The following is a 12,020-nucleotide window of genomic DNA, read 5'->3' on the forward strand; positions in this document are numbered from 1 at the left end:
ATCTCATCAAGCAAACACCTCTCCCAGCACCTACTTTCTGTGATAATAAATGGAGCCTAGACTAAACCAATGGAAACCTCCCTTTAATTATCAGATAGCCTGTTTTTCTTATTCCAAAATTCTTTCCCTGGTGGACCCCAGCTCTGAGTACTGAAGTAGTTATGAAGGGACTTTATTCTAGCACTTGGGTTTAAACTGCTCACAAGATCCAGGGTGCTCTGTTACGACTCAGGTAATTTCACATTTGGGTTAACAAGTCTTTCGGTAGTTGAGCTGGCCAGGAGACTTTACAGTGTGCGGTCGTGTGTGATACTAGTTCATTTTTTCCTCTTTATAGTGTTCTTTATGTCACATATGTAATTGCAAGTTGAATTTATTCCATGCATAGCGTTTTGGAGAGCCACAGATTGTTGACAGCTCACATTGGGTCTGTGGACAGTTCTTGGAGCAATGCTGAGCTACCTGGACCTAGAACTACACACAGATAAAGAAGATGAACTGCAGAGAATTAAATGCTGAGATGCACAAAACATAGGGCATCAAAGTCGCTTTAAAGAGGCAGGTAATGGCTCCCTAGTTACAACTTAACTGGAATTTGTATTTTTAAGAAACTGACATATTCTTGAGAAAGAATTGATAGCTTAGTTGTCAGCCGTGGAAGCGGAGGATGGTTGAGTTCAAGGCAGAGCTGTCGGGGCACCCCAGCCCTGTGGTGGGGAGCGGGTGGCTCCCCCTCCGAGGGGTCAGTCCCGTGGTTTGCCAGGTGTGTGCTGTGCCTCTGATGGAGTGGGATGTCCCCTGGGCCCTGAACCCTGAAGTCTTTAGGTTGCAGTTTTGCTTTTCTCCATAGATTTGCCCACCATGAGCTTTCACAAAAGCTGCTTATGGGGGAGGAATCAGCGGTAGGTTTTATCATCTGAATATTTATCTGATAGCCCAAAATATCTGTTCCTCCCACAGTGCCAGATGTCTAGAACTGCTGTTTATTTATTCATTATACCTATTGAGTTACACTCTACTATGAAATCTGCCAAAAATTGAGGTGCAGAAAAGTAACAGTTTCTGGGGTTACGCACCTGCTTCTAACTGTTCTCTTCTGCTCTGGCAAGTCAGTGTGCTCTTATTAAAAACACAAACACTTTTCATGCTTCTCATGTGAATAGAAAAAAAAAAGAACTTTCTATCTGAAACTTAATACTGTGCTTGGGGTTGTTACTGGAGTGGTGACACTGTTTCCCTTGTTTTCTGAAATAATCTGGGTCATTGTGAGTTGTCACTCCCATCTCCAGTTTTGAAGATTTTAACGCAGTCTGTAATGTTTTTGAAGCTAATAATGGGTTATTTCTTCTAATCAGGAAGCCCGCAGACTTTACCAAGTGCTTTCTGTGTTCAGAGAACCATTCTAGATTGCTGTGGAACCAAGAGTTAGAGAGCAATTAGAGAAGATACTGTGGTTCCTTGAATCACTCATAAGGTAGATGGTAACAGCCTCATAATAGAAGTGACTTTATCATTAAGTAGAAATTAGAAGTCCAAAATAAATGCATTAAAATGTTTATCCAACAAATATTAATTGGCCATCTGTAGCTGTAGGAGGTACTTGTGAATATAAAAGGACATCTCTCCATAGGACCTGGGCCCTTGAGAAAGTGATGCTCACAGAGCTGTTTAGGAAGGAGAGTGATGTATAAAAACATGAGTAAGTCTAGTGCTGACTGTGCCTGTGAAGCCTGGGAGGATAAAGAAGGAAGACTTTTGTCAGGTCAGGGAGGAGAGACAGGAAGTTAGCTGGAGGGATGTCAGCTGAGAACAGCGATCGGATCCGGAAGACAAAGACGCTGACTGTCAGGACGGTCTGCTGCTGGGATGCCCGGGGAACCTGGAGTCTGTGGCAGGCGGCACAGTCTGGGGGATGAGTAACGCGTGTATTAACAGGAGGAGTGAGCTTTTTAGATTGAAATGGGTGGAAAGTAAAGCTGGGGAGGCGGGGGATGTGGCTGACCAATACGGGTTCCTAAATGCACATCTGTACTTACAAGAATACAGATGTGGAAGAAGTGCTCCTTTTTTCCCCTGAGTTTTCTCCCTGCGTTACAGATGGAAGGGGAATGCGAAGTTATAAAGATTGACTGTTTAAAGAGGTGCGTGAACAAAAGCCAGGTGGAGGTGAGGCCACGGAAACCTGGAAGGAGAGTTTGTATGACAGTCTCCGGGTTAATCAGGCTCTTCAGTGGATTTCATTTTAAGCACCTATTATGTGCATAGCATCTGTGCACCAATTATGATTTGACTTTTATTTTTTTTTGAACTTGAAAAAATTCCTTCTTGAGTGGATGTTTGTGTGGAAGTTCCTTTTTTTTTTTTAAACCTAAAAGGGGCACAGACAGCTCAGTCCCTGGTGAAGACTCTATTGGAGAACCCTGTTTATGTTGTGCTGGAGAGGCTGTCATCTGAGAGTCTTTTTTTTCCCCATGGGACCTGGGACCCAGTGACCAAGGCTGATCCTAGATTGAGATAATTTTTTTGTTTGTTTTCATTTTAACTTATTCTCTGCAGTTAAAAGTGAAAACTAGAACACGATACAGCCCTACCACAGAAGCTTTAGATACAGTGTTGATCAGTTTTGAAGCAGTGACAGTGAGTAATCATTGCACACACTCCTCATCTCTAACTTTACATCTAGATTGAGATGATTTTTTACTGTAGCTTCAGAAATGTATTGACACTTGCTTAAAATGATGAAACTATTACTGCTCTCCAAAGCAATTTCAAAGTAAGATTAAACTGGAAACAATAAAGGAGAGAGGATAAAGTATCACTGGGTGTGTGTGTGTGTGTTTTTTAAAGTAGGTTCTAGTAAAATAAGGATTCATATACTATTTTGAAGACTCTAAAGTGTGACCTTTAACCTTAGTGCCAGGCACGGGTCATGCTTGGCTGGGGAGTTGCTTTGAATGAGGAACAGGGAATGAGTCCCTGCGGGAGTGAAGCTGGCAGAGAGGGAAGGGCAGGGTTCAGAGTGAAGGAAGAACCTGAGGTGGGGCAGAACCACCAATGAATTATGGATTCACCTTTAAGGCATCCCACAAACGCAGAAAAGAAAATTCAGAAGCAAGTTATGCTTATAAGGCGTTTTTTTTGGGGGGTGGGAGGTGGGGAGTGTATGGTGCAGCTGTAAATTTCATTTTATGGCAGATGTTGGATTACATTTCCCCTTTGAGGCCAAAAGGAGCCAGACTATTCAGAAACCTCCCCACTCTTCTGGCCTTCGGCTGAATAGCTTTTAAAGAGAACAGACACTTTTAATTCTGTTGCCGACTTTCGTGGTATGAACTTCATTTAAAACCTGGCAGAATTGCAGCCTTACAGATAAATGATTCTTTTTGCTTGTCCACAGAGAGTTTGGAAAATCACTATTTTCTTGAGAAGAGTTAGTCAGGCCTTGGCTCATTAGTTTAAAAAAAAACTCATTTCCATGAGATAAGCCAGGAGAGTGGGGAGCAAAGCCTTTTACAGGTTGGTGCGAAGAAGCTGGAGAAAATGGCCTTGCACTGTCTATTTTTAGACGTTCTGTATTGGCCAGGAGACTGTGAGTGCTTCATTAAAAGGTTAGCTTGGAGAGTCAAGTTGCTCTTTCACTAAACTTCCCTTTTTAGATGAGAGCAATTGGATGCTGAATTACTTAGTAAAATTTCATTTTTTGTAGTAATCCATAGGCATTAAGTAATCACATTAAATTGTTTGTTAAATTGGAGTTTTTAATTACATTGCTGTTGGATAAGAATTTATGCATCTGATGATATCTTTATGGGATATTTACTCACACACAGCCCAGGTGAGGTGCCCCAGGAGAAAACGGAACAGTGAGACCGAGTTCCCTTCCTCAGGGGGTTGCTCAGCGCCAGTGAGTTCTTCACACCCCGTCTTGGACGTCGACTGCCCAGTGGTTGGACCCCCTCCCTCCCCGGAGAACTGGGACCCTGTGTGAGTCTGGTGGGAGGTGGGCTTGGCCCACGAAGAACCTCAGAGGCCAGGTGCTGGGTCCCCCCAGCTCAGAGATGGTGGCCAGTTGGACGTGGCCATGCAGGATTCTGAGTCTGCAGCCAGGGACCCAGAGAAGTGGTCGCTTTAGATCTCACTCCCCTGGTGGTGACATCAGTGCCCAGTGTCTGGTGGTGACAGTGGGGACCAAGTGAGGAGGCAGCACACGTGTGTGTGGAGGAGGCTAGTGCTGGGGTGTGGACGGGGGTGACATCCTGTGGGGCGACTGGGCGACCCTGCCAGTGAGTCACTGGACGGACCCCCACCTCTGCCGGCCTCCAGGAGGCTCATGTTGCGGGAGACCCTCATGTCACGATCTGCAGCCACATCAGCCGCGAGAACACAGGCCGGGCAGCAGCCAGCCCTGCCGGAAGGCTCTGTCCTGACGTTTGACCTGAGCTTGAAGGAACAGGAAGAGTTTGTTAGATCCCGCCTGGGACGACAGCGAGGACCCTCAGTGATGGAGCCGGTGCACCTCAGTCTCCCACGGCAGGAGCCAAGGGGTCAGCTACTCCGTGAGCTCACGCGAGTTAGTGTCTGGGAAGGCGGGGCTGCAGGGACCAGGGAGAGCCCTGAAATGTGGGGCCGGGTCTGTGGCAGGGACGGGTGGGAGCTGCCCCGCGATCACGGCGTCGCCGCTCTTGGCGCTCCTGCAGGGCGCGGTCAGGCTTCACTCGCCTAAGACTGGGAAGCGGTTTCTGTGACTCTCCCCGTCTGCAGCGAGGAAACTCGGGCTTGGAGGGGTGGAGCGACTTGCCCCTGCCGGCGTCACTAGTCAGTGGTGCGGCCAGGCCGGCATCTCGGTTCCGGTTCCGACCTGCTCCCTGACACGCAGGCGGGGCCCCAGTCGCCGGCCGGCGGCAGGTTGTGCGGCTGGTGTGCGCAGATTATTCCTCGCTGGTTGGTAAGCAGTGGCCTGTGCTGTCTCTCGCCTTAGCTGGCTTTATTTTTTTAATACCATTTATCCTTGACGTTATTTTCTAGATTTCTTTGCTTATCATTTGCCTCCTTCGTTAGAACCTGAGATCCGAGAGGGGAGGGATTTGGCCCCGTCTGTTCATAGCTGTTTGCCGTGATCCTTGAACAGCGCCTGGCACGTAGTATTGCTCAACAAATATTGTAAAATCAATAATACAATTAATAACCATCACGTTCAAGCATGTGCCAGGTGCTTGGCATGTTTTAAGTCCCTTGATCCCAGGAGAATTGTTTCCCCCGTGTTAGGGGCGAGAGGACAGAACCACAGGCAGGTCTGGGAACCTGCTCAGGGTTGTGTGGCTCCGAAGAGCTAGAGCGAAGATTCTGATGCAAGTACTTTGGCTCCAGAAATCGGGTTCCTAAATGCTAAGCTTTATCGCCTTTCATGAATGGGTGAATGATTGGTTAAAACAGATTTATATGAGCTATAAAAATGTACTTAGTAACGCATTTCAAAGTAAATAGTTAATAAAAGTAAATTATATTAATAATGAGGTAATATTTTTCTCTTGTTAGGAAATGATGGTTAATGATTAAGACAGGTTTCTGGAAAAAAATGTGTTTTAATATAGGCTCAGATTCCTGGAAGGTTTGTTGTTATGGCATCACATATAATCTACTGGTCCATAAATGAATACTGTTTTTTTTTAAAGGCTAGTAAATCTGTCTGATATATGTTCCTAACTGCATATTATACATCTTGGTTATTATCCTCATAAGATAGACCTACATCTTATGGAAGAAATTATAATAATAAACAGATGTTAATTTTCATCATGATTTATTTGTTGGTCTAAAAGCTCAGTTCAGTGCCTAAGAACTATATAATGATTGGGATTTAGAAATACAGTTGAACTGGAATCAGTCTTAAAACAAGATTTAGTCCTTCAGAACCTTTGCCTAACACTGAACAAATGTCTTGGCTTTTGATTTCTAATTTAGTACTTGGTCTGAGTAATGGGATTGAATTAGACCATAAACGCCTATACTGCCAGGCTTATATTTTAAATTAAGGTATGGACAGGTTACAAATAGTGGGAAATAGTCTGTGGACAAAGGAAAAGGCCAACATCATGGAGTTACATTAGTTGAATCTTTTCCAGACAGAGGCAGAAAGACAAAAGTGGTTCACAACCAAATTTGCCTAGTAATTAAAGTTATTTATGGTATTTAAAATATTAATCTGTTTTGATCCATGTTCAAATGTTGGCTTTTTCGTTCATACTATTAATATTTCTAGATATAAATTTTTAATGATCTCTCCCTCCATATTCAAGAATAACGGGCTCTCTCCATGCTGAAAGCATTTTTAGAGTGCTTAGCTGTGGAATCAAACCCCTTTCCCAAATGAAGGTGATGAGTATGAATAAGAACCAGGTAATGAATTAGAGTGTTGATTTTGAATTTGTTGGTTCTCAATAATTATTATTTAAATATGACTATGCCTTAATAAAACATGTTCAGAGGAAGTACTGCCTGAAGGTCCAGTGGGCTTTCTGACTTCAAAGTGCTTATTAGCAGACCATGGTCAATGCCGATGGTAGAAAATAAAGGGAGACTTTGGATCAGTGAGACAAATAGCATTAACATAAGATGTTTAAATTACTGTGACCAACTTTTTCACTGTTCTCCTTGCCTGTCATTTACCCATATTAGATTATTTGTATTTTTAGCCCCTTTATGCTTGCCTCTGTTAGGGCATTATCTAATTGTTGGTAGAATTTTCCCCGCCTTTTAGGTTTGAAGTAGTAGCATGGTTTGGCGAATAGGCGTCATTTCGGTTGATGGCAGGTGCCACTGCAAGCATGGGTGCCTTTACTGTGGCTTTTACAACAGAGGACTCTGTTGATAGAACATTTTCTTACTTTTTCTTTGATTTTTCATCTGAAAACTTTCTTATTCATCCATCCAATTATATATTAAAAGAACTCTCTTTGTATCTTAAAGTGCTGTAAGGTGGTGATGCGGCACTCTGAAGGAGGTCTAAGTCTTGTGGCGGTGTAAATAGAACAGAACATAAATTGTCACAACCACAAGTGGTAAAACTGAGATAAGATCGTTTGATCATTTGATGGGAAATTTGATTGTGACCTTTTAAATTATTTTATCTTACAAGTGCTAATACACACGAGTATGTGTGTATCTAAGTCTGGGTCTGTGTGTGTTCATACACAGAATACACACACACATATACACATATACACACATATATATACACATATACATATATATAAGACAAGAATAAAAGCTCTTGGTCCCTTTTGAGGATTAGTAGGTGAAAGTTTATAAGTGAAATGGCTTAATCAAGAGTAGGTTTCTGAGCATCAAGGTAGGACCTATTTTATATTTTTGAGATAAAGGTATTGGCACATATCTGGAGAAAATTATGCACAAAGCACACTGGTTTATGAAATGTTTCTACTTGGAGACAGAGAGGTACAGAAAACTTGATTGCCATTTTTGTGTTCACCAACTGAAGCAAATATGAAAGCCAGGCATAAGATTTAGAAAACAAGAAGTAACGGAGATGGGAAAGATTGTAATCCACTAGCAATCCACAGAGTTTATTTTAGTCTAGAATTTAACTCTTTCTCTGTGCTGACTAAACTTTGCCTACAGCACTTTTATTGTCATGACAGGAGGTTTTCACACGTCTGTCTTTGCGTCTCTGCCAGGAAAGGGCCCTTACAGCCTTTCTGCTGAGGTCACCGTCTGCGTGTAACACCTACTGACATCACTTGGATAGTTCCTATAACTCGGAAGGGTAGTTCTTGTTTGGAAGCCAAATTTTTGTATTTATTTCTGCCCAAAATAATTTTTTACTTACAATGCATTTTAACTTTATTTTTCTCACTCCTTTCCAGTCTCTGTTCATGTGTGAATGTGTCTTACACAGTTGGAATCATGTCTGTTTTTTCATTTAACATAAAGAAGTTCCCATGGTTATAATGTCTTCATTATTATAATTTCAGTTGCTACATAATTGCTCATTTGCTACTTACTTTCTTATAAACCTTTTCTTAGTATTTGCTGTGTTTCTTTTCTAGCTAGTTCATATCAGCACACACCCATAATAATTTGAAGGTTTTATGCAAATGTTAATATTACTAGTTTTCTTCACATATGATTTTTGTTCTTACATGATCCCTCATGAGTATATATATGGCATCTATATGCATAAAGCATATAGCTATGTATGTATATATGACATATGTGTATAGCATATAGCTATTATGTCTGTGTATGAGTGTGTGTGTGTGTGTGTATAAATATAAATACAAATACACATAGCAGTTTTTGAAAAGACATTGAAAATGACTGCAAGATTCAGAATCAACAGTAGGAAAGCCCAGAATTATATTGGGTAGCTGTTAATTCATCCTTTAGGGTTTGCTTTTTCTAACGTGCCACACTGTGTGATTGGACCCTTGATTACTGTTTTTACATTTCATATTTGTACATGGAAGCTAAAAATACTATATAAAGAAATAAGGCTTATTTGAGACTCCAAAGATTTATATTAAAAACCATTCTTTTCTTCCGAAATAATAAACTTATATGAACTTCAGGACTGGTATGGAATCTTCATTACTGTGGTAATGTTTCAGATAGTTAATCATTTCTTCTTAAGTCTTTTGTCTGTAACAGTTACCAGGATGTAGGTAGTATAAAACACAGAACATACTGAAGTTTGTTGTGGGGGGTGTTCAGGCGTATTAGATTTCTGACTTTTGGCTTGTCACAACCTGAAATTCATTGACTAGTGCTTAACTTCAAAGCTAACATTTATAGTTTAACAAATATTAGTCTCTTTCTTTATGTATGTGTCTCCATGCATATTCAACCATAGTTGTATCTTATTTCTGGATCTTAGTTCCTCCGAAGTTTATAAATTCTGAACTTCCATCATTATGCTATTACTGTTTTTGCCTTATGAACCCTTAGGGATTCTATTTCTAGTATACACATCCAAAGCTCTTCATTATGGTGGTGTTTCAGTGTTTTTAGGGCACTCTGAAAGTTGTTTTCTTCACGTGAGGTAAATTGGGCATTATACGCTCTTGTTGAGCCGAGGTGTTTTATTTTCCGTGTACTGCCGCTGTTGTGTGTACAATAAAAACTGTCCTTACGCCGCTGAGTTTCCCTGACTTCCCCGGGCTCTGCAAGTTTCAGGTCAGCTCTGGTCTCACTGAGGACCCTTCTTGGAGGTTGTGGGCCCTGTTTGGAGCCTGGCTGGTGGGGAAGTTGTGTGGATTCAGCTAAAATCCTTTGTTTCTAGTAGCTCCTGAAGAGAAGAAAAGAGAGAGTGGTGTAAAGAATAAAACATCAGATCTTTTAAAATTAAAAAAAAAATATATATATATATATTTTAAATATCTGGTCTTAAATCTGAATCTTTTAAAAAAAATTGTGGTCCTATTGCCTGTTCTATTTATTTCTCTGCTTTGATGGCTGTTTCCTCAGGAAGGCCCCCGAGTGCTCCTCCTCCACCAGCTTGCCCAGCAGGAAGGCGCATGGACCATACTTCCGCTGTTACCGCAGTACGTTCACTGCGCTGTGTGCGTGACCGGCGTCTGCCCGACCCTTGGGGGCTCCCTGGGTTTCTTACTAAGAGGGGTTTTTCCTCGAAGTTAGGAAAGTAAAGGAAATTTGGACTCTGTTTTTCCTTCTCACTACTCCCTTAATCAGATTTCATGATGATTGGTTCTTAATCATGAATAGCTTTTATTTTTAAATATGTTTCTCTCGTAAAAGATATGATGTCGATATATTTGATATTTTACTTGAAAAGTATCTCTCTTCTGAATTGCTGCTTGTCATGGAAAGAATTAACCTTAAGAACTCTAGCTGTTTCATAAACCCGTAGAATCCAGCTTTCCTATAAGCTGAAACTATACAGGAGAAAAATATAGGGGGAAAAAAATCCAGGTTCCTTGCCATTTTATATGTTCTTCATCCATGTCCCACTTATGAGTTTTAAACCTTATTATAGAAGTGATTACTATAACCTGTTTCTTTCTGTCAGCTTTTCTGTAACATATAGCAGAAATTCATCTTGGATTTTCTTCTGTGAAGAAGAGACAAGAATACAAATTCCAGAACTCTTAGAAACACTCAGAAGATACGACCCATCAAAGGTGAATACAGTGTCCACACGGGTACTTATCTTTTGGGGAAAATGCTTAAAAGAAGTTTAACTTTGATTAAGAGCCTTTTCAGTCTAATAAAAACACTTAATTTAAAATTTAAAAAAATGAAATAATAGTTGGCTATCTGGAAGCAATGTTAAATAATTCTCTTTGTAGTTTGGAGCTTTCAGAGGATGGAACTTATAATGAGCCAATTTCAAATGAAAAAAATATCTACATGTGTTAGCAGTTTTAAAAAGTTAAAAACTACACCCTAGAGTTAAAAAGTAAGTTTAAGTTGGTTATTTCTCTTCGTCAACAATGACCACACATTATTTTAGATATTAAATATTTTTTGAGGACCACCTGTGTATCAAGGAGTGATCGTAGGGGTGAGGACAGACAAGGCTCCTGATCACCTGCATGGTACAGAGTCGCAGGGGGAGGACGGACTATGAAAGGAGCAATTACAGTTAACAGTGAGACACCTTACGAAGGGAAACACTGGGCTCTATTAGAAGCACAGAGCAAGGCCTCAGACCTGACCTGGGAAGGTCATGACAGGGAGTGACATTTAATCCAAGCCCTGTGGGATGAGTAGAGGTTAAGAAGAGGAAGCATTTTAAGCAGGGGAACAATATTTGAGAAGGTCTGGAAATGAGACAGAAGGCATCTTATGTGAGAAGGTCATCACTGTATTCATATTTCTAAATTTTACCTTGTGCAGATATGATGTCACAATTGGATCTTGTTTGGATCTTGTTTACATCCCAATTCCTAGCGCTGAGGGGTGTTCAACACTTAGTAGGTGGTCAGGAAATATCTGTGAAGGACTGCATGACCCTATAAGGACAGCAGGACAGCTGGGCTGCGTTCAGTGTCTCTGGAGGTGTAGAGGCTACCCTGAAAATGTGTCCAGAGTAAATCAGGCTGTTCAGTTCTCTTGGAGAAGGCCAGGTCACACCCTGGTCACTTAATGGAATTCTTTACACGTGGAATAAGCAGAATTGGGCCCCTTCTGGTACCACTGGACACTCAGCTCAGCCCTGTTCTGATGCCCACTGCAGGCGGGAGTCGGGTTTAACTGGCACGTGGATGAGGAACGGTGGGTTGGTTCTGGGGCCCTGCTTGGTTTGTTGATGTAGACACACAAAGTCGGGTAGCCGTCACCATTAGATTAATTCTCAAAGGCTGGGAAGTTTGTTACTATAATAAAACCACTAGTTTTCATGCCTTTTAAATGCTGGAAGGACCCATTATGATTTCTCTTTATGCTTTTGAGTTCTGGGAACGTACAGATATAATTGAATGAGAAAGTTGTTAGGTTAAAAAAAAATTCCTTCAAAGGAGAGAAGAATTATGAACGTGTCTCATGCAGGCTTCTGAGATCATGCTAAGCACCATCTGTGTACTTCGTGCTGTGTTTTATGTCAGACGTTTGTTAGGCTTTTATGGTTTCCTTTGACTTGAGGAAAACTCCCAAACCCTTTTTCGGATGTAGGAGTTTTAGTCTCCTCCTAGTGTCCATTTCGCCTGGAGGTTATTTTCGCATTCGCCATAGCTCTAATTCTGTACAGAAGATGGTGACTCACTGTACTTTAAAATGAAAATTAGAATGATAAATCTAAAAGTTCAAAGCAAGTTCATGAAAAGCAAGTACAGAACAGAGGTAAAAATGAGATATTTTCTTCTTTTTCGAGCTCTACCATGTGGAAAAAAAAAATCTAGATGCTTTATTTCTTTTGAAACTAACATGAGGAAGTAAGAATTACATAATGTTGAAGTTAGCCAAACCAGTGTGGGTTTGTCCTTCTACCATAAAAAATTTTAGGAAAAAAGCATGAAACAAACCTGGCTTGATGTTGCTACATA

The 12,020-nt window shown here is 41.2% G+C and overlaps 1 protein-coding gene across 1 annotated transcript in view; it reads left to right on the forward strand.

Annotated features, from left to right (window-relative positions):
* The window catches only part of B3GLCT (beta 3-glucosyltransferase), an 83,359-nt gene that overhangs the window by 26,838 nt on the left and 44,501 nt on the right, over nucleotides 1–12,020 (forward strand). The window contains exons 5-6 of the mRNA XM_072976085.1: nucleotides 9,484–9,560; nucleotides 10,046–10,157. Of these exons, the coding sequence (XP_072832186.1) occupies nucleotides 9,484–9,560; nucleotides 10,046–10,157 (189 nt within the window). The remainder of the gene's footprint in view (nucleotides 1–9,483; nucleotides 9,561–10,045; nucleotides 10,158–12,020) is intronic.

This window comes from Vicugna pacos, chromosome 14, assembly GCF_048564905.1.
Source record: "Vicugna pacos chromosome 14, VicPac4, whole genome shotgun sequence".
NCBI lineage: Eukaryota > Metazoa > Chordata > Mammalia > Artiodactyla > Camelidae > Vicugna > Vicugna pacos.